A 22972-nucleotide genomic window follows, 5' to 3' on the forward strand; every position below is an offset into this window, starting at 1 on the left:
CCAATGCACCTAACCAGCGGACTGTGGGAGGAAACCCATGCAGACACGGGGACAATGTGCAGACTCCACACAGACGGTGACCCAAGCCAGGAATCGAACCTGGGTTCCTGGTGCTGTGAGACACTGTGCCACCGTGCCGCCTTGATCCAAAGATCCCTGCAGGATCTTTCAATCAAGCCACCTCCTACTCTTCTAACTCCAGTGGATACCAGCCTAGCCTGTCCAACCTTTTTACCTCCTTGCTCCTTTTTTGGTGAAAATTTGAAACAGGCACCATGAAAACTCTTGTACAGATGGAAGAGAGAAAAATTGTGTTTACCTTTCAATCCATATCGAAAGTGGCGGCCTGAACGACCTGGCTCTCCGGGACGACCAGGGAGACCTCGTGACCCTGGGAAACCTCGATCCCCTGGAATTCCTGGAAATCCCTTCATACCGGAAGGACCTGGGGGTCCCCGATCTCCAACTGAACCCATTGGTCCGGGGAAGCCTGCGAACAAGACCATTAACTTTTTAACATCAAGACTTGGAGGGGGGGGAAGAGGTGGAAAGATGTAACATTTCTCAGCTAATGCAAAGCAAATAAGCAGCTAACGTTGACAGCACCTATCTGTTCCTTGCTGGTTTAACTGGTTAGCATTTGCTGGGGTGACGAAATCCACTCTCTCTGTGTTGGTTCTTTTAAACTTTATTCTACTTCGGTGTTTATTTCTCATTAAACATGCCCTGAGGTTGTAAAAGGGGCTGTATGAATGTCAAGTCTCTTTTTTTTCTCATCGGTTCAGACTACGCCAATAAGCACTCTCCTAGTGATAGGTTATACTCCTCTGAAGTGTTAGCCTCTCCTCAGAGTACAGTACCATGTTAACCACCCTTCAATATCTCCTTCTGCAGCCTCTTCCCATGCTTAAATTTAGCCAGTGAGTGTTACAAGTGAATCCATTTCTGCCCTCCCCAGAGCCCACACATTAGGGCTGATTTCCGCTCTCCGGAGTACAGGGGAACTGTCACTGCCCTTCCCACAACTTCTGATAATGTTAGCTAGCTCAGCACAGATCAGGGACAAACCTGACATCTTTTGGTCTACGTGGTTCAGCTCCACACTGACACCTCACGCTCCAGCTGAGGAATTACTGAAACCACAAGCAAGTACATCCGAAAAGGTCTCGAATAAATAACAAATATATGTGCATGAAATGCGGAGGTCCTGTGGCACAGTGGTAGCTTGCCTTGGGCCAGTGGCTCTGGGTTCAAGTCTCTCTTCAGGACTCGCTGGCTGCGGATGGTAGGTTCATGATGCTGCTGGGAAGGCACTTCCTGCTGCTAAACATCTGCGCAGTTGTGCAGCAGCTGAAGCACTAAACTCCAAACTGGCAGCACTGGCACCAACTTAGCATGGTACTCTGATTAATGCCACAAGTTGCCTCTGAATGCATCGGCAGACACTCCCTGCGTGTGCTAACACACTTAGTAAAAAACAGCATCCGGCACAGAGAGCACAAGAAGTGTGCGTGCATGCTGTGAATGCCATTTTTTAATGGCAAGGCAGCATTCGTGACGAGAAACAGCATCAAAGCTAAACCACAGTATCCCAAAATATTGAAGGTAAGAAAGACAGTGATCAGTATTGATGGGAGAGGTAGAGGATGTGACTGAAGATACGCTTGGAGGGAAAGATCTTACAGCTCTCTGAAGTCGTGAAGAAGGCAGCAAGGCAAAGAGGTTTCAAGAGAGAGTTCTAAAATGTAGGGCCAAGATGCACTTTCCTTGCCAGCTTCACCCTGGCATATTGTAATCCGGTATCACTGGTCTTTGGGTGAAAGGAGACACAGGGGGCGATCTTACTGGCTTGTCGTGCTGATCGGTTGGCGTGATGAGCCTGTAAGATCGTGAGAAAAACCAGGATTGCGCCCGGTTTTTCGCCCCTCACAATCTTATCAACCCTGATCTTGCACCCGGAAAGAACTTGTACCCAGTACACTGCGAGTTCAAGGCACAGGTGCAATAGCGCACCTCGCAGTCAGCAGCCGGCTTCTCGGTGAGAATAGACTCCGTTCACTCCCACTACTGGCATGAATCACACCTTGCCTCTTTTTCTGCACTGAGTGCCATACGATTGCACGTCAGAACGCAACCAAAAAATGAGTGTGATCCTCTCCTGCTTTCACATTCATTCGGCACTTAGGATTTGTTTGGGAAGATCGTCCCTCAAATCCCCAGTGGAGACTGCAACTGGTGGTTGCAGTGACTGGGTAAATTACAGCTGGCATCGGATATTTCAACTCCCCACCTCAGAGACAAACAGCAAATATAAAATATAAATAAAAGACCAGGCCTTATGATGGGGTCAGCTTGTATTCAGGTGACGATGCAGGTAGCACCCACCGAATGACAGCCTTGGCATCATTGCACCAAAACTATCTTAATTGGCTCTCCTCAGCCTAATAAATGGAGACAACATAATATTGAGTGTTGGCAGAAATTATAATCTTCACAAGTAAGGCACTGGGAAATAAGCGACCAAATAACAGAAAAGACTTTGAAGTGAGATTCTTGGCTTGTCATTCGAAGATGATAATAGTGCAATGTTCCGCAGAAAATGTTTATGGTAAGTTATAAGGTAACATGTAATCATTTTCCAAAGCATACTGTGACATTAGTCACACACCACATAATTGGTGCCAATGCATGAAATGGAAGTAACTGATGAAGAGATAATCTTGGAAGAAATGATCCAGGCACTACAGATAAAACTGGAGAGGGCTATTGACATTAAACAGCCTTATTACAGGAGGTACATGTTAAAAGTGGTGGAGTTTTGTGGCGCAGTGGCTTGTGTCTTACCCCAGAGCCTGATGGCCAAGGAAGATGTGTTCATAACATGGCTATGGTTTGATTATCAACCTGCAAATGCTTCCAATGCCCACCAATGGCACGTGGCAAGAGCAGGAGAGATTCCCGGTCAGCCATGCGATGGAAAGAAAGGAATTTTCCTGTCCCGCCCGCCCATGGGAATCGTAGTGGGCGAGGGGCAGCCCATGCAAGGATCTGTTGACGTCTGGTGGAGTTTTACGGTTTTGGGACGCGTGCGGCTGGGAAATCCTGCCCTCTAAGTGAATGTTGCCATAGCAATGACTGGATCCGTAACACACCAGCAAATGTTTTCAGGGAGGCAGCAGGGTGCAACAACCACTCTTAGCATCTCTGGAAGAAAGAGGGCAAGAGTTAGCCACAGTTTCTCACACCTAATCACTCACCAGGGACCTGGTGCCTATGTGAAAACACTTACACTAACCACAGGATTGGTTTAATTCAGGATAGTCTGATGAGCAGAGGCCTCTCAAAAAAAAAAATCCAAGATTGGTCTCTTGAGCTTTGTATGTGGGAGTTGAAATGGTGCGCTCACCTTTTACCTAGCAATGGCAGGAAATGGTCACTGTTGGTTAGTGACACAGTTGAGCTACAGAATGGGATTGAATATGATTTTGCATGTTGTATAAAACTGTTTTTTAAGAACTTGTTAAAAGACTGTAAAGTTGGGTTTCATATAAGCTGGCTTTGAAATTAAGATGGAATGAAAGATAAATTTCTATTAGTTGGAATATTAATGGGAGGGAGGGTTGTAACATTATAGCCATAATATTTCTACTGTGTCTACTCTGAGAACGCTATCCTGCAGTAAAAGCTCTTTCATTAATATAACTTAGTTAATTAAAATTAAATGTAGAGTTTTACGAATTCAGGTTCTCAATGAGGCGCTTTGTCCACATATCAGGAATGTGGGGAAATGCTGCAGACATGATCGAATATCTGATATACTCTCCCAAGTCTTCCCTGGGAATATCAAATTCGAAAATAACACCTTAATAGTGCTCAAGGATGTAAAAGAGACCAGCAAGCTCTGGTATTTTCATTTCTCACACTGTTATTTGTGTAGATAAGTCTATGCTGGCTCTATTGGTAAACTAATGCGCCTGATCACAGAATTATAGAATCCATACTGTGCAGAAGGAGGCCATTCGGCCCTTTGAGTTTGCACTCCCCTCCCACAGAGCATCTTACCCAAGAGCACTCTCCACCCTATCCCTGTAATCTCACACATTGGCCTCACTAATTGGGACACTGAGGGGCAATTTAGCCCTTTAGACAGTCACCCAAGGCTGGATTTGAACCCAGGTCCCTGGCACTGTAAGACAGCAGAGTTAACCACTGTGCTACCATGCTGCCCCTGATGTCAAAGCTAATATCTTAAGGTTTGATGTTGTTCAGTGCTGAGTTATCTGATTGTAACAAGATCAGCAGTCGGAGTGTCCTGGTTCCCTGAGCGAGGGCACACACACATTTTGCTTATATTGCAGCACAACACAAATGGGGAAGTGTGAATTTTGGGGAAAACAGGCAGAGTTCATTCCACATTGCAACACTCACTGTACAGCCTCCCACACTGAGAATGCTGACTCCCAGGTCCTAGGTCCTTGCAACTATTAAAGCATACCCATCACACTCATCGGCATCCTCAGGACAGGAGGGGTGAATTGGGAGCAGCAACAACAAAGTCCATCTTCTTTGTAACTTGCTTTTAAAGTGTCAGACTGTCGATCCGGCTATTGTTTCGCCATCATGGCGGAGAAAAATTCAATCCAGAAACACCACTGATTGAACACAATAGGTAAATGCCTCAGGATCAACAGCTGATGAAGACTGTCGGTGCTGCATTGCTCTGTACCACTAATGGCAGCACTTAGGTTCAGAGCCTTATCGTTTGCGTTAAGTTCAACCATGTCTTCAAAAGTATCGCGTGAACACTTGAACAGTCTCCAAAGAGAAAGAAGGAAGGATTAGGTTTGTTGAGCAGGTAACTGTCTAACGCATCTGAACCACTGCATCAGCCTTTGGGGGGGTGGGGGGGGGGGGGGGGGCGGTGGTGACCATTACTCAGCGGCTTGGAAGAGAAACCATACAAAAAAAACTCTTGTGGCCCTGCAAGCTTGTCATAAATCGTTTAGCTGGGGGAAAACCCTCACTTTGAAATGAGAGAAGTGGCAGCTTCTTTCTCAGAACGAGTGTGAATATCACCAAACCAGACCATACTATCACTACCAGAGATACTTAAGCTGTTATGTTAAAGAAGCCAGAACAGTTTGAAAACAAGCATCACATCAACAGTCTGGCGATAACTTAACTGTTATAAGTTAAACGCGTGTTCACTGCTGTGGTTGATCACCCATTGACATAGCTTTAGCCACAAGCACGATTACAGTGGAGCCTGCTCATTTTCTTGGAGGGGAAACAAAATATTGAAGCATTGTGAATTTGCAGTTTGGCTTCAAAATAACCCAAATAATGACTGGATCTTCAGCTCAGTCTGCGAGAATCAAACACATGTTATTAATTAGCAAAAGGGGGGGATCCCCACACCTTTAACAGGTTAAGTTTAAGGCGTGATAGGACACCAAGGGGGTGATCTTATGAAAAAGATTCTAAGAAAGAGCATGAAATTGGGAGAGTTTCCGATCCGCTTTTTGGGCGCGTCCAAATCTGCGATCTTATGCACTTGGAGCAAAAGACCCCTCAAAAAGCTTTTCTCGCCTGTCAGGGGAGGGGGCAGGGCTTAAATCGCCAGAAGGCCGATTGCGCCAGATATCTGGTGCCGGTAAGATGGCGAGAGGCGAGAATTAGGGCGCACACCTGATTTCTCGGCTCTCCCGTCATCCTACGGGCTCGTCCCACCCATGGGCGCGTTGGTAAGATCACCACCATGGTGTCAATTCCCTTCTTTGATCTGCGCGTGCCGAACCATTGTTTGGTTTGTTCCCAATCACCCCATGGTAATTTTGGAATATTTCTATGGCACTCTGTTCTCTTACAACTTGAACTGGGGTCATTAACGTTTCTGACTCTTTTCACCCCATTTTTTAAAAAAAATGCAATTCTTCTGCAAAGCTCCAACATGCCTTTGGTCAGATGAAAGGGGCAGAGAACATGCCTCTCGAAAGGTGTTGAACATATAATTAAGGCACAGTAATAAGCGGGCTCCACTCTACAGGCAGAATGATTACAGCAACGACCAAAGCTGGATAAAGCAGGAGTGTTAGGCCATTTTGCTTTACTCTACAGGCAACTCCCTCTCACCTTGGCAGCCTACATGCAGTAACCGCACCCATTCGATTGAGACCAGATATGGAAAGTTGGTGGGTGATGAATGGAACAGAAGCATGGAAGAATACAACATGTGTGAACAGATGAACAGAAAGAGTCAGGCAAAAAAAAGGAAGAATTTCCCTCTAAAATATATCAAGAGATGATAAACTAGTCCCCATCCTTAAAATTAAAAGACATGAAATGACCTGTTATCTGAAGCAACCATAAGCCTGGCTCCCATGCACAAGGTAGCAAGATCAAGCCACAGAGTGTTGGATGGCGTCAATGTGCATTCCTCAGTCAGATAGGCATCAGCAGCAATTTATTGACCAAGACCAATAAATGTCCATGCTAAAAGCATTCCAGTTACATCACCAGCATCAGAAGCAAAACAGAAAGAGTTCTTGACACCGTCCACCTCACCCCATTTTACTGCTGACTCCTACACCTGAATCACGGAAAAAGATACTGCGAGCACTCATGGAGAAAATCCGTAACAAAGCTTTGGAAATCCCTACTGGAGAAGGATGATGGTTGAATGATCCAGGATATTTGATCCATCATCACCTGGCTGATACATGGTGACGGATGGCCCAGATCGTTTTGCTATTTTGTGTGCGGGATGATACCTAGTTTCAGAATGAGCTGATTATTCTATATATGGAAGGAAGCCAACCCAATTCTGGTTCTCTCTTAGCCTTCCAGCCTAGAAGAGCCGACATGAAGGGCTTTAAAAAAATAGGTGCAGGTGTAGGCCATACAGATCCCCTGAGAGAAGAAATTCCTCCTCATCTCTGTTTTAAATGGGTGACCCCTTCTTCTGAAACCATGCCCCCAGTTCTAGGTTCCTTTATGAGGGGAAACATCCTTTTTGGCATCTACTCTATTCTCAATCAGGCAGCTGCATGGAATGCCATGCAATGGCCACCATTTCCCAACTGTCCTCCAATGCAAAGCAATGCTGAGGGGCAGACAGCAAGAAACAGATGGGAGTAAATTGTCCCTCTCCGCCAGTTGAAGAGTTTACTCTGAGGAAGGGAGCAGGAAAGAAGGCAGTGGAAGAAAATGAAAACAAAAAAATAAAAACAGAAAAACCTTAAACCCTGATGCGAAAAGATATTCAAGATTTTGAAATTCAGCGCATTGATATCTTGGGATGTGCATCTTAAGGTAACATCAATCCAATGGAACACAATCTAGAGTTGAGCTGTGAACTCCTATTCTCATGGAGCTCACAACTGACACCTAGTGATGGAAATTGAACATTACAAGTGGAATTAAAGCTGCGGATAGATAAATTGTTTTCCTCTACCATTTCTGTTTTGATTTATTGATGCTTTCTGTTCTCATCAAAAGAGTATGAATTGTTTCAGAACCATATATTCACCCAGCACGAAACATGATGTTGAGCAGGTAAATTCTGTTTGTAAATAGCCTGACCTTTAATCCCAATACCTTCCGTGCTGTAATTATACAGGCCTAATCTTTATGCATTCCACTTGTTGGTTATTCCGGTCAACTGGGACTTGCTAAAGGTTTAATGTTTTCTGACAAATGTGCACAGAATCTGAGCCTGATTAACCTAGTTGACTTCAGACAGTTACTCAGTGACTTACCTGGCTGTCCGAGCCCACCGGGCCTTCCCATTTCTCCTGGCAAACCTACATGTACATCTGGTCCGTTGGGGCCTGGAGCTCCTGGCAAGCCTTGGGCACCAGGATAGCCTGGATTTCCTCTTTCACCTTTTTGACTTGGAAACCCTGGCCGACCGTCAACACCTGGAAGAAAATATTTATGTTTTTTTGAAAGGAATTGAGTTAAATAAGACTTATATGCAGTGCTTTAGGAATAAGATTAACTTCTCACACAAAATTACACATCAAAATGTGCAATTCAAGGAATGCAGTCACACGTGATACAAATGGGCAGCGACATTTAGGGGGGGGGGGGGGGGGGGCAGTGGTATCGGCACTGATCCAGGGCAATGCCCTGGAGATCTGGGATCAAATCTCACCACGGCAGATGGCGAATTTCAAATTCAATTTAAAAACACATTGGAATTAAAAGTCGAGTATCAGGTGCCGTAAAAACTAATCCAGTTCATTAATGTCCCCGAGGGAAGGAAATCAGTGTCCTTCCCTACATGGGTCTCCAGACGGGCAACAATTAGGTTTGCTCTGAAATGGCCAAGTGGGCCGCACAGTTCATGGGCAATAAATGCTGGTCCAGCCAGTGATGCCTACATGCCATGAATTTTGCTGCCCGTGTAAGCCCCTCTTTAGGAGCCCCTGACGGTTTTGTTGCAAAATGTGAAGTTCCTCCTATTGAAGCATACCTTCACATGGAGGTAGGAAGAACATCCCTGAGGATTTCTGTAGGCCCATGAAGACTTCCAACTTATCCCAATGCAAATTTGATGGGGCCACTGCCAGAACAATGGTGGGGGGTTGGGGCGGGTGGGGTGGTGCGGTTGGTCAACTGGTGAGCTGTCTCTGGATGCTGATTGGGATCTTCAGATCATTGTAATTAGGCTAGTTGGGTGGACCTTGGGCCTCAGGCTCATGGTCTGTGCTTCTGGCCTGCCGCCTTTTTCAGGCCCAAATATAAACCTAATTCAATTCATAACCCATCGTAAGTTAACCCGTATAAGAATTCAGAAGAATCAAATCTCCAAGGAAGTTGCAGCAAAGCCGAAAGTTCCTGAACAAAATTAGTTTTAAGTTTGAAGCCACATCAGCAAAATAAACACATCTGGAGCCTTACCTTTAGGTCCTGGATACCCAGAATCTCCTGGAGCCCCTTTCAGTCCCAGTTTTCCAGGCTGGCCTGGTTGACCTGGGCCACCTGTTTCTGCACCATACACATCACCTGGGAATCCCTTTTGACCTGGAAATCCTGGAGCTCCCATTTTACCTGGAGAGCCTTCATTTCCATCCAGCCCAGGGAGACCTGGTAGTCCCTGATCACCACGAGGTCCCAGAAACCCTGTAAGATTTCAAACCAGTCTTAAATAAGACATCAAATGTATAAGAAATGAATGTGAATTGCAATGGGGGTGGTGTACTGCCAATCACTTAGGGAGCCTGAGTTGCTGTGGCAACATTCCCTTTCACATGCATGTTGCAGTCAGGGGCTTTTGGATCGCAATGGTAGAGGCTCCAAATTTGTTCCCATCACATGGCTGAATCTCGCCCACTCTTGCCTCCTACTCTTGGCCTGTGCTGAAAGGGTTTTTAGGTTGATAATCAACCTGTTTGGCTGTGTTATGAGCTCACCTTCCTTGGCCATCAAGTCCTGGGGTGGGACTTGAACCCAGAGCTGCTGGCTCAGAGGCAGGGACGTTAGCCACTGTGCCACAGGAGCTCCCCATGAGAATTGCAGGACTTAAGGAAAATTTGCTGGTACAGTATTTCAACCTTGTATTTGAAAGCAAAATTATTGCACAACATGCAAAAATAATGGTATCGTGTGACACATACAAATCATCTTATTCTGGGCCAAATAACTAAAATCTATTCCTCCTGTACACACACACACACCAAAAAATTAAGGCCGCGATTCTCCCATCCTGCTGTGCTAATGTTCTAGCGCAGCGGGCCGGGAGACTCTCGCATTGGCCGATTCGCGGGGTTCACGCGTGTGTTCGTGCCCCACTTTGCCCCGCTTGCGTGTCCCAGCACTAGATTTCCGGCGGCGTCAGATCCGCATTGGAAATCGGCAGGGAGACGCAAAGACCATTTCAATGATCATTTGCATACAATTTAAATGTGATTAGCAGGCCCGGGACGAAAGTCTCCATGCCACTCGGCAGAGGAAGAATTCCACCCTAAGAGTCTGAACTTTCAAAGAAATGGCAAAGAAATGGCAGATGGAGTTCAATCCTGATAAATGCGAAGTGATGCATTTTGGTAGAAATAATGTAGGGAGGAGCTATATGATAAATGGCAGAACCATAAAGGGTGTAGACACGCAGAGGGACCTGGGTGTGCAAGTCCACAGATCCTTGAAAGTGACGTCACAGGTGGAGAAGGTGGTGAAGAAGGCATATGGCATGCTTGCCTTTATAGGACGGGGCATAGAGTATAAAAGTTGGGGTCAGATATTGCAGATGTATAGAACGTTGGTTCGGCCGCATCTGGAATACTGCGTCCAGTTCTGGTTGCCACACTACCAGAAGGACGTGGAGGCTTTGGAGAGAGTACAGAGGAGGTTTACCAGGATGTTGCCTGGTATGGAGGGGCTTAGTTATGAGGAGAGATTGGGTAAACTGGGGTTGTTCTCCCTGGAAAGACGGAGGATGAGGGGAGACTTAATAGAGGTGTATAAAATTATGAAAGGCATAGATAGGGTGAACGGTGGGAAGCTTTTCCCCAGGTCGGTGGTGACGTTCATGAGGGGTCATAGGTTCAAGGTGAAGGGGGGGGAGGTTTAACACAGATATCAGACGGACATATTTTACACAGAGGGTGGTGGGGACCTGGACTGCGCTGCCAGGCAAGGTGATGGAGGCGGACACACTGGGAACGTTTAAGACTTATCTAGACAGCCATATGAACGGAGTGGGAATGGAGGGATACAAAAGAATGGTCTAGTTTGGACCAGGGAGCGGCGCGGGCTTGGAGGGCCGAAGGGCCTGTTCCTGTGCTGTATTGTTCTTTGTTCTTTCCCTGATTGGATTATAATCCAACCAAGCTCCACAAAAATCCCCAACCTCAATGATGGAAGTGTCCAGCACTTACCAGTGCAAAACATAACGGTGAAGCATTCGCAATAATCTTCAGCCAGAAATGTCAAGTGGATGACCCATCATGGCCTCCTCTGGAGGTCCCCAGCATAGTAAGAGTTTTAACAACACCAGGTTAAAGTCCAGCAGGTTTATTTGGTAGCAAATGCCATCATTTTTCGGAGCGCTGCTCCTCCGTCAGATGGAGTGGAAATCTGCGTGGAAATTTCGGAGCAGCGCTCCGAAAGCTGATGGCATTTGCTACCAAATAAACCTGGTACCATTATTTGGTAGCAAATGCCATCAGCTTTCGGATGAAATTGGTGAAATTGGACTTTAACCTGGTGTTGTTAAAACTCTTACTGTGTTTACCCCAGTCCAACGCCGGCATCTCCACATCATGGTCCCCAGCATCACAGACGTCAGTCTACAACCAATTTGATTCACTCCACGTGATATCAAGAAATGCTGAAGGAATCTCCAGCTGCTTCAGCGTCTCCAACAAGAGAAAATCTAACCATCGCCCCTTGACATTCAATGGCATTACCGTCGCTCTGCCAGTATCCACATCTTGGGTGTTACCATGGACCAGAAGCTGAACTGGACCAGCCATTATACATACTGTGGTTACAAGAGCAGGTCAGAGGCTGGGAATTCTGTGGTAACTCAGTTCCTGACTCCCTAAAGCCTGTCCACCATCGACAAAGCACAAGCCAGGAATGTGATGAAATATTCTCTACTTGCCCGGGTGAGTGCAGCTCCGCCAACACTCAAACTTTTGACACCGTCCAAAACAAAGCAATCTGCTAACATTCTTTCCACAAACATTAAAAAATGAGGTAAGAATCATAGAAACCCTACAGTACAGAAAGAGGCCATTCGGCCCATCGAGTCTGCACCGACCACAATCCCACCCAGGCCCTACCCCCACATCCCTACATATTTATCCACCAGTTCCTCTAACCTACGCATCCCAGGACACTACGGGCAGTTTTTTTAGCACGGCCAACCAACCTAACCCGCACATCTTTGGACTGTGGGAGGAAACCGGAGCACCAGTCCAAAGATGTGCGGGTTCGGTTGATTGGCCAGGTTAAAAATTGCCCCTTAGAGTCCTGAGATGCGTAGGTTAGAGGGATTAGCGGGTAAATATGTGGGGGTAGGGCCTGGGTGGGATTATGGTCGGTGCAGACTTGATGGGCCGAATGGCCTCCTTCTGCACTGTAGGGTTTCTATGATTCTATGATTCACCCGGAGGAAACCCACGCAGACACGAGGAGAATGTGCAAACTCCACACAGACAGTGACCCAAGTCGGGAATCGAACCCAGATCCTTGGAGCTGTGAAGCAGCAGTGCTAACCACTGTGCTACCGTGCCGCCCAGCTGGCCCCAGTAAGGGGCAAGTTTTTCACACAGAGGGTGGTGAATGCCTGGAATGCGCTGCCGGAGGAGGTGGTGGAAGCAGATTCTATAACAACATTCAAAAGGCAACTGGATAGATACATGGATAGGCAGGAAACAGAGGGATATGGACCACATAGAGGCAAGAAAATGGCAGATTAGAGAGGTATCTATGTCGGCATAGACTTGGTGGGCCGAAGAGCCTGTTCCTGTGCTGTACTGTTCTTTATTCTTTGTATTCACTCCCTCCACCACTGACACATGGCAGCAGTCCATACCATTTATAAGATGTATTGCAGGAACTCACTGAGGTTCTTTAGACAGCACCTTCCAAACCCACGACCACTACCATCTAGAAGGACAAGGGCAGCAGATACATGAGAACACCACCACCTGCAAGTTCTCCTCCAATCCACTCACCATTCTGATTTAGAAATATATCGCCATTCCTTCACTGTCGCTGGGTCAAAATCCTGGAACTCCTTCTCTAACAGCACTACACCTCATAGACTGCAATTGCTCAAGAAGGCAGTTCACCATCACCTTCTCAAGGGCATTTAGGGAAGGGCAATAAATGCGGGCCTAGCCAGCAATGCCCACAACCCATGAATACATATTTTAAAATACATCTCATGTTGGCCCCAATTCTGCTCAGGAAACTGGAAATTACCGTATCAGGACTTCAGTTGTGATCTTCCCAGAGGCAGCCAGTTAAGAAGCTGCCCCAGGAACTCCACCCAAATCAGAAGGACACGAGGATCATGGAAATAGCTGATCCAATAGGAGGGTCTGTAGTGATGTCCATTAGGCAGCCTCAACGGGTGTGGTCGACACTACTGAGGCTGCAAGGATGCCACAAACGGAGGCACTCTCCGCACCATTGTGAAAAATTAAAAACTGCGATGGCTACAATTGTCATGCATTCATGATAGAGGTGGAACCTTTCCTCAGAGTATCCCAGTGGATCTATCCTGGCGTTAGTGAGAGGAAGCATCGATAGGCTTTGGTCTGCCACTGGGAAGCCATCTCCAGCTAAATGGCCGTTCCGGTCTCCGCCTGGGATCCATCCACAGCAGGGGGATCCCAGCGGTGCCACCACCCTCGCCCCAATTGGCCCATCAATAGATCTAATGGGTTCTTCACCGACTGGCAGGTAGAGGCTGCCGGTTGAATAAGCCTCCGACAAGATCATTCCGAGGCAGGAACACATCAGGTGGCTGAAGCAACACATTACTTTACAACCTTGCTCCTGGTCTCACCTTTAACCTGCCTCATTGGGACCGAGGAGAACTGCGACCAATAAACAAAAGGAAACCGCACTCTCAGTAAAAGCCTGTCGCCAGTCTCAGCAGGTAAATCAGCAGCTGACTGGTTGAAGAATAGAAAGTCTTTGGACTGCTGTCAGGACTTTGAATCCTGAAGACATCACGGCAGAATTCCAATGCACTCCAAAATGATGAAAATGGCAATTGTGCCAAAAATTAAAACTGTTTTCCATGGGAATATGATTTAGAAATTTCTAGAATATAAATCTTTCACCCTGAATCCCTTTCAAGCTACCAGTTTCCCCATCAGCAGCAGTTTTGTACAGTTCAGCGGCAATCAGCATTCCTGCTCTGGAGACATGAGACACGTTGGAAACTTCTATACTGGCTTAGGGTTATAGCAGGACTCAGTCCGAAAAGGATGTTGCTGCAACTGGATTATTAGGTATTACTTACAGATGTGTTCTACAGCTTTGTGGCTGTTATAGCGTCCAGGGTCGATCTGAGGCAAAAGCCCACCCTTGCCAGGGTGAATCCCCCACCCGGTCCCCTGTTTGGTTTTCCGGGTCATGTGACCCTATCAGCCGATCGCCACTTAAAGGGACCAGGATCTTACTTCATTGCCCAAGTATCACTGAAATAATTAAACCCACAAAAACAGCAATGCAAAGAGGTGGATTTCAGTGGGTAGGCGCTCAGGGTGTGAACAGTTCCCAGTCTCTGTCTCTCCTGCTTTTCATTCCCTCAGTAAGAATTCTCACAACATCAGATTAAAGTCCAACAGGTTTATTTGGTAACACAAGTAGCAGATCCTTGTCTGTAGGGGATGGCTTCTTTAACGTCAAACGTAATTTCATTCTCTCACCCAGCTATTTCTTTCGATATTTTATCTCTTAATAAATTTCTGAAAAGATACCAATGTGATATGAGGTGTGAGGATGGGTGGACAGAGTGCACCTGTCTTGCCAATAATGGAGAGGCGATGGCCTACTGGTATTATTGCTGGACTATTAATCCAGGAACTCAGCTAATGTTCTGGGGACCCGGGTCCGAATCCTGCCACGGCAGAGATTCCAATTGAAATTAAATCCAATTTTAAAAATCTGGAATTAAGAATCTACTGACGACCATGAAACCATCGTTGATTGTTGGAAAAACCCATCTGGTTCACCAATGTTCTTTAGGGAAGGAAATCTGCCGTCCTTATCTGGTCTGGCCTACACGTGACTCCGGAGCCACAGCAATGTGGTTGATTCTCAACTGCCCTCTGAAACGGCCTAGTAAGCCTCTCAGTTGTATCAATCAAAGGCAACTAAGGATGGGCAACAAATGCTGGCCAGCCAGCGACGCCCATGTCTCACGAATGAATAAAAAGAAAAAAACTTGCTCTTTCCAACCTTGCCTCTGTGTTTGGGGGTGATCTATTTGCAATTCTAGGGCCAGTGATGGCCCCCTATAAAGATGGCAGCCGCGTATACAGCTGTGCATGCACAGCACTAGCAGCAAATGCAGCCCAGTTTTGAAAAGTTCTGAATCACTTCACCCCCGCTCCCCACCCCGCACCCCACCACCAATATGTGGGAGTTTCAGAAAATGATTGCTGCTGAAAATCCCGGCATGTTGAGCAATTTAAAGAACCACACCATATTGACAAGGTTTCCATCCAGTTCCCTCCATTTTGAACTACAATTGAAAGGGGCCATTGGACAGGACAATGCACATGTCTCTACTTTTGAAGTTCCTGTTATATTATTTTCAGGTTGCCATTGTTTCTTTTGGGTTAGTGTGGTGACTTTAGCCAGGCAAATGAGGTTGGCTTGCTACAGTATGAACTACCTGATGAGTCCTCAATGATGGTTAAATCAGGGAGCCTCATGCTCCCTATTTAAAGCAGGTGTGTCAGACTCCCAGCCTGCATTCAGCAGGGAGCAACTGGAGAGCTGAGTGTGTACAGATGTATGGTGTAAATAAAGTAACTTGGTGACGGGACTTTCACCTCCGTGGAGTTGTTACAGTCAGGATTTTGTGTGTTGTCCCACGGCAGATGCAGCAAGCCATTCAAATGTTGAGACAATTCAGGTTTTGGTGTCCGGAAATGCTGAATGCTTATGAATATGACTACTATTCGGGATACAGGTGCGACACACACTTGCTGCTACTGGAGTGATAATGGCATCTCTCCATAATTACCATCTCAATCACATGCCCGGACAGAAAACCAGGAGCAAATTCCCACCTGTAAACACTTGCAAGTAACCAAGGCCCATGGAATTCTCAATCTTCTGCAAGTTCTGCTTAAATGTGCAAGCACTTACCTGGGCGGCCAGAATCTCCCAACAAGCCTGGAGCTCCAGGAGGTCCTTTTGGTCCATCAAATCCTGGTCGTCCTGGACTACCTGGAAAACCTGGTCTACCTTTTGAACCTACGAGGCATTTGAGAATGAAGAATGTGTTAGAAATTCAAATTGAAAAACATTTCTTGTCTGATTGCTTCCTCCCTCACTGGAATGGAAGGAGAAATACAGAGATACTTGAGGTTCCACTTTTAAATTGCACAGATTTCCTAACCCCTCTCTTTCTCACGTTGCTTGGCTGTCACTTTCTAATGCCACATTGCAGGAGGTATTGGTACTTGTTCACTGACTTACTTACAGATGGAGATACAGTCTAGGGACAATCCTTTTATTTATCATCAGGGTGGCACAGTGGATAGCACTGCTGCCTCACAGCACCAGGGACTCAGGTTTGATCCCAACCTTGGGTGACTGTGTGGAGTTCGCACATTCTCCCTGTGTCTGCATGGGTTTCCTCCCACAGACTAAAGATGTGCAAGTTATGTGGATTGGCCATGCTACATTCCCCTTAGTGTCACAATGTTTGTAGTTTAGATGGATTAGCCAAGATAGATGTGTGTGGTTAGAGGGATAGGGCAGGGAAGAAGGACTGGGTAAGATACTGCATCAGAGAGTCGGTGCAGACCCGATGGGCTGAATGGCCTCTTCCACACTGTGGGAATTCTATGATCATTTATTGGTGTCACAAGTAGGCTTATGTTAACACTGCAATGAAGTTACTGTGAAAATCCCCAAGTTGCCACACTCCGGTACCTGTTTGGATACTGAGGGAGAATTTAGCTGGCCAATGCAGCTAATCAGCACATCTTTTGGACTGTGGGAGAAACCGGAGCACCCGGAGGAAACCCATGCAGACACGGGGAGAATGTGCAGACTCCACACAGACAGTGACCCAAGCTGGAATTGAACCCGGGTCCCTGGCACTGTGAGACAGCTGTGCTAACCATTGTGCCACCGTGCCACCCCCAAACAGGTTTCTTCCCAATTAAGTTATCTACAGCTGCATTATGCAAGGAAACGAACGGGCAAGCTGCATCATCCCAATCATCTCTTTCAGCACTGAATACCTGCACAATAATTGACCAAAATAACCATGAAAACAGAGTCAGCGACCAAAAACAGGCAACTTTGATTCTGTTGATGGCATTTTTAAAATGTTTTACTCCATTCTCAAAGTTACAAAAAATCTTAGCCAAAAGGCCGAGGAGCGATGGTTTGAGACTGAGATAAAGGCATGTGCCTCACTAATGCCCTGCATACCACTGATCAATATACCAGACTGCGGTAGTTAGCAGGTGAATTACAAAGTATTCACTGGTGCTTTACCCATTCCGACTGGCAACATCACAGCAGCATATGTAGAAACAGTAATGGAGTGTTACATTTTTTAAAATGCAAATGAAAAAACCCCACAGAACGGAATAAAGGTCAGTGTATCAAGCTCATTCCCTGAAAAACACCTGCATGATCACACTGCCATAGCTAAAATAAATAACCCTACAAGACGTAATCCACAGAATCCCTACAGTGCAGAAAGAGGCTATTCGGCCCATCGAGTCTATACCAACCCCAATACCACCCAGGCCCTATCTCCATAACCCCATGCATTTATCCCAGATAGTACCCCTGACATTAAGGGGCAATTTTGCATGGCCAATCCATTTAACCCACACATCTTTGGACTGTGGGAGGAAACTGGAGCACCCGGAGGAAACCCACGCAAACACAGGGAAGAACGTGCAAACTCCACACAGTGACTCAAGCCAGGAATCGAACCCGGGACCCTGGCACTGTGAGGCAGCAGTGCTAACCACTGTACCACCATGCCGCCCCATGCAGTATAACTAGATATATCTTACCCCAAAATGTTGGGTGGGATCTTACCAACTCGCCACACCGGTAAGATAGGGCGAGAGGCGAAAAATCGGGTTGTGATCAATTTCTCACCTCTCGTGACCTTGCCAGCCCCGTTCTGCTGGCAAAATCAGCCTCGCGCCTGGGAAAGATAAAGTTGTGTGGCGAACAGGGGGGATAGGGGCAATCGGCTGGGGCAGCAATCGAGGTGGGGAGGGGGTGGCCGACCATGTCCATGTGGCGATGGGGTAACATATCTCCCAATATACTGTGTTCACAGTACACTGGGAGAGTGTGGCGCAATGGCACCCCTTGGACCTCAGCAGCCAGCCTCACCAGCGTGCTCGGAGTCTGTATTGCACAGAGTGCCGTAAATTATTATTACTTACCTCGCTGAAAAAACGGGCGAGAAATCCTCCCGTTTTACACTTGGAATTTTTCTGAAAAAACTTCCGCCCATTAACCCTATCTCTCACTCCACAGGTGCTGCCAGGCCTGCTGAGTTTTTGTTTCAGCACTTTTCTGTTTTTGTTTAATTATTTCATCCCCTGGGTCTAAATTTATCAACTTCTTCCTCAAATAGTAGAAGTTGTTTTCAGAGCTCAATGAAATAACATTAACTAACTTTGTTATAAGTTCAATTTGAACATTAACGCCTTGTCATGAAACTCATTCTGTAGGTAGAGACTTCAAATTATTTGGAATACAACTGCCCAAAAAACCCAGTGTTGACAAACTAAGATAAAGTAAAAGTAAGGTTTATTTATTAGTTACAAGTAGGCTTACACTGCATCGAAGTTACTGTGAAAATTCCCTGGTCACCACACTCCAGCGTCTGTTCGGGTACACTGAGGGAGAATTTAGCATTGCCAGTGCACCTAACCAGCACGCCTTTCGGACAGTGGGAGGAAACCGGAGCACCCGGAGGAAACCCACACGGACATGGGAAGAATGTGCAGACTCTGCACAGACAGTGGCCCAAGCCAGGAATTGAACTTGGGTGCCTGGCGCTGTGAGGCAGCAGTGCTAACCACTGTGCCACCATACCGCCCCCCAAACAGGTTTCTTCCCTATCAAGATATCTACAACTGCATTATGCAAGAACAGAAGTGCACTGTGTAGTGACCCAAGCCAGGAATCAAACCTGGGTCTCTGGCAGTGTGAGGCAGCAGTGCTAACCTAAGACGTTACCTAGTCCATAGTCACAGAAATTCCGTTTGCATTTCTCTGTTCCAATAGATATCTGTCCTGCTGCAGAAAAGTTACCATAGACAGGTACCGCCCTGGGGAACATTTCAATGGTACAACACACAAACGTTACTGCGCTGAGATCTTACCTGGGAGTCCTGGTGCTCCGGGTCGTCCCACCAAGCCTCTATTGCCTGGGATCACACAAGGCAGAATAATTCCTGCAAAATCGCACAGGAAAAGGACTTCAGGAATATTGCCACTCAAAACAGGTTCAAAGCACACACACACACACAAATGCACAAAGCACACACATAAATACAAAGACATACATTTATGCATGCAGGCACATGCATACATAAACACGAACAGACCCACACTGATACATTAGCAGTGTGCTAACATTAAGTCAGCTTCCAGACTGAAGTAACACTGTGCTCATGGCTGATTTGTGACTGAAAGCCATTTGCACACAGTGATCGCATTAGCTACAGAAAGTGATATCACAGTGTCACTGTGCAGAGTGGATGAGAGTGAAGACAGACCATGATAAAATCTGGGTGATTAACGCACTAATTTATAAACTATCTGGAAAGCCTTGAACAGGAAAACAAATCTAGTTGATCTCCCATTTCGGTTTTGGCAAAGCGAGGTTAGGGCAATGGGGGGATATTTCACCCTGAGCGAATCATAGAGAAGTTACAGCACAGAAGGAAGCCATTCAGCCCATCTTGTCCATGCCAGCCTGAGGACACCCAGGTGCCCTTTCTCATCCCACCTAAGTCACAATTTTAAAGTCATATATTTTGCTACTAGTTTAATAATTTCTCTGTCTATGTTTGGAATTGAAGCTGTCTATTGTCATGCTGCAATCACATGGTCAGGCAGGTAGCATTTTCATTGGGAGGAGTGTGTAATTATGATGGGACAAATTTACCATGGCAATTTCCATGGTCAATGTTGACATGGGAATTTATAATGGTACGAGTTGACAAAGTGTGGGCAGGTATCAGATGTTAAGCTACAAATACAGCTAATCCTACTCCTCCTCATCAAAAATAACTATTTTACTCTACTCTTCTTTGATTTAAGCATTTGGGAAGGGATAATTAAAAGATAAGTTAATTGTCTTCTTGTTCAAAGGGGTACCATTGAAAAACCCACCTTCATCTATTTGGTTCCTGCAAAAGTGACTTGCTGTGGATTGTTGAGGCTCCCCTAATGGTTAGGAGGAATAATACTTAGCATGTTAAATGGAAAGGGAGCTGACCTCAGTAATGTAGTGACATCAACTCACTATGACCATGGTCAGCATTGCGACTGCCCTCATGACCCAGGCTGGAGTGGAATGGATGGGAGAGAATAATCTCCCAAGATTTCCACTGCTGACCTCCATGTAGTGAACCCCATTGTAAAGTACTGAAAACAGGACAATGCTTAATCATGGTCGGGCATCTTGACTTAGCCTGCGGCATCCAAACCCTTAGCAACTCGGCTTCTATTTATAATTGGATGTCCACTGGCTTCGACCTCACAGTCCTGTAGGCTTCAGGGGATGTGTTCTCAACACTGTTCTCTCGGTTGTGGATGAACCCAAAAGTCTGAATTTCCTGCAGCCCTCTCACAGTCAGCTTGGAGGTGGAGGGTGGTAGAGAAATGGATGGTGGATGGGCATGCATCAGGATGGGAAAGATGACTATGAGCAAGTGGGACCCAGATCACCTCTCTACACCAGAGAGGTGGGCAGCCCATGATGCTGATTACAGACCCAATTAGGTCTGATTTTGCAGACTCCCCTGATGTTTTTCCATCAGTGGAATGATGTCCTGTGGCAGGCGATGAGGGGGAGTGGGGGGGGGGGGGTGGTGCACACAAGGAAAGGCCACCATTGCAGCTCAATGTACCCGGAGGGTTTTCCCTCTCCTTGCCAAAAGAACTAATGGCTTCACCTCTATTAATTGTAACTTTAAATCCATGCCTCTCGGGACACCTTCATTTTGAGGTGTCCTTTTGTTCCCCAAGCCGCTCCAGCAGTGCCCGCGTCGCCCAGTGGGACCGCCAAGGCTCCAGACCCGCCAATCCTCAGACTGGGCTGGCTGCATCGGCAATCCACCCAATCCTTCCGAATGGGATAGTAAGTGGGGGGGCGGTGGGGGGGCGGTGGGGGGGGGGGGGGGGGGGGGGGGGGACCAATTATGCAGTCCAGTTCAGGGAAGATTGTGCGGCAGGTCGTAGCCACTAAGTGTGGGCTCAGTGTGAATGGCATTGTTAACTATGTTGTAAAGATACACAGGTGAAGGGTATTGCTTAATTAAGTACTTAGAGTACTTGTAAAGAAAAATTGCTGCGACACTGGGTTAGGAGGTAGGAAGCAGGCATACGTAATGCTGTACTCTGTGAATAAACCTATTATCAAGAAAAGTACTTATGTCTAGTTTTATAATTCACCAACCGGCTTGGGATCAATGTAACACTTGGGACTGCTATTTTATCCCAACATCAAACTCCAGGAACCCATGGGATCTCAATGCTGAGATTAGCCAGTTTTAGTAGCACATGGATATGCGCATGGTAATGGGGCAATCGGCACAGATTTCTATGTGAGTTGAGAAGGATGCAACATCCCATGAGGCACATGATAACTAGAGGTTTAAGCACACTCCCCTGGTCTATGCTTGGTACAAGAAAAGAATTAGAATCAGAGAATCCCTACAGTGCAGAAGGGGCCATTTGGCCCATCGAGCTTGCACTGTCAACAATCCCACCCAGGCCCTCTCCCCATAACCTCACGTATTTACCCTGCTAATCCCCCTGACACTAAGAGGCATGATCAACCCACCTAACCCACACATCTTTCAACTGTGGGAGGAAACCAGGGCAACCGGAAGAAACCCACGCAGACAGGGGGAGAACGTGCAAACTCGTCACAGAGAATCACCTCAGGCGGAATTGAACCCAGGTCCCTGGCGCGCTGTGAGGCAGCAGTGCTAACCACTGTGCCACCGTGCCGCCTACAATTGGAATGGGCTAAACTCATACAAAAAATTGGTTGCTAGGGCAAAGTGCTGGGGACAGGGATCTGGCCACAAAACACCCTTGGGTGGTATCCCAAACCCGAGCCAGCACCTTCAGGAAAGGGCAGAGAGAAACTGGAAGGGAAGGAAAAGTAATTTTTAAAAAGAGAATTGTTGGTCTGGCATGGCGCGGTATTGGTCCATTCGAAATCAATTGTTTAGATTTCCCACTAATGAGAAAGTCACCCATTTCATGACAGGCCTGTGATAATATAATTAAAATCAATTGATAGATTGATGCTTTCATCCATTTATCCAGATGGAACACAGTAATTTAATGGTCTGTATAACAGTGTGCATTAACAGCATGCATGAACGAAGACAGTAAAAGAGTCTTGGTGCAGTTATTTTCCATTCAACACGAGTTCACGAGTTACTACTGCAGTGTACAGCTGTAACATGCAAATTATTGTACTGCAGTCTTTTGGCAATGATGTAAGGGTTGGGGGCTCCTGCCATCATCGCCATGGTAACCTTTATTGAGGATTGTGGCCTCTCACCTCCCTCTCTGTGAAGGTCGCCTTCGTCAGCAGTTTCCCCACAACAACAGCCACCTGTAGTGCCCATGCAAAGGATGTGAAATCAGTCAAGAGGGGCAGGAAGAACAGTGGAAACGTGAGCGCTTTCTCTCTCTAATAAGTGGCATCTTCTGACAGGAATGAATCAGTCATCCCGCTCAACTCAGAGGTTCTTTACCAACTCTTGCCACTGACCAAAAAACACAGTCGCTTCATATTCTTTAAGCTGAACTGGATCAGACTTAGAGTAAACCTGGAAATTGAAATGTGTTCCCTTTTAAATCCTCCGCTTGTCAGGACAAATCACACCTGGAATTTAAAACTAGTTGACCCAGCTCTGAGGAAGGATCGCGTTCACTTGAGCTGTTCGGTGATCTTAGCTGGTCGGTGCTACAACTGGCAGTGAATAATACTTGCTTAGAACCTCTCCTATTAACTTATCGATAGTATCTC

At 46.5% G+C, this 22972-nt stretch overlaps 1 protein-coding gene across 6 annotated transcripts in view; it reads right to left on the bottom strand.

Annotated features, from left to right (window-relative positions):
* col4a6 (collagen, type IV, alpha 6) overlaps positions 1 to 22972 on the bottom strand; it is a 389276-nt gene that overhangs the window by 56440 nt on the left and 309864 nt on the right. For 5 of the 6 annotated variants that reach the window (XM_078211871.1, XM_078211872.1, XM_078211874.1 and 2 more), the window contains exons 26-31: positions 22502 to 22555; positions 19077 to 19148; positions 15847 to 15954; positions 8905 to 9126; positions 7758 to 7919; positions 320 to 490 (exon numbers count right to left, since the gene is read on the bottom strand). In XM_078211871.1, coding sequence (XP_078067997.1) covers positions 320 to 490; positions 7758 to 7919; positions 8905 to 9126; positions 15847 to 15954; positions 19077 to 19148; positions 22502 to 22555 — 789 coding nt within the window. The remainder of the gene's footprint in view (positions 1 to 319; positions 491 to 7757; positions 7920 to 8904; positions 9127 to 15846; positions 15955 to 19076; positions 19149 to 22501; positions 22556 to 22972) is intronic. The other variant, XM_078211876.1, reaches the window with a different exon arrangement.

This window comes from Mustelus asterias, chromosome 4 (genome assembly GCF_964213995.1).
Source record: "Mustelus asterias chromosome 4, sMusAst1.hap1.1, whole genome shotgun sequence".
Lineage (NCBI taxonomy): Eukaryota > Metazoa > Chordata > Chondrichthyes > Carcharhiniformes > Triakidae > Mustelus > Mustelus asterias.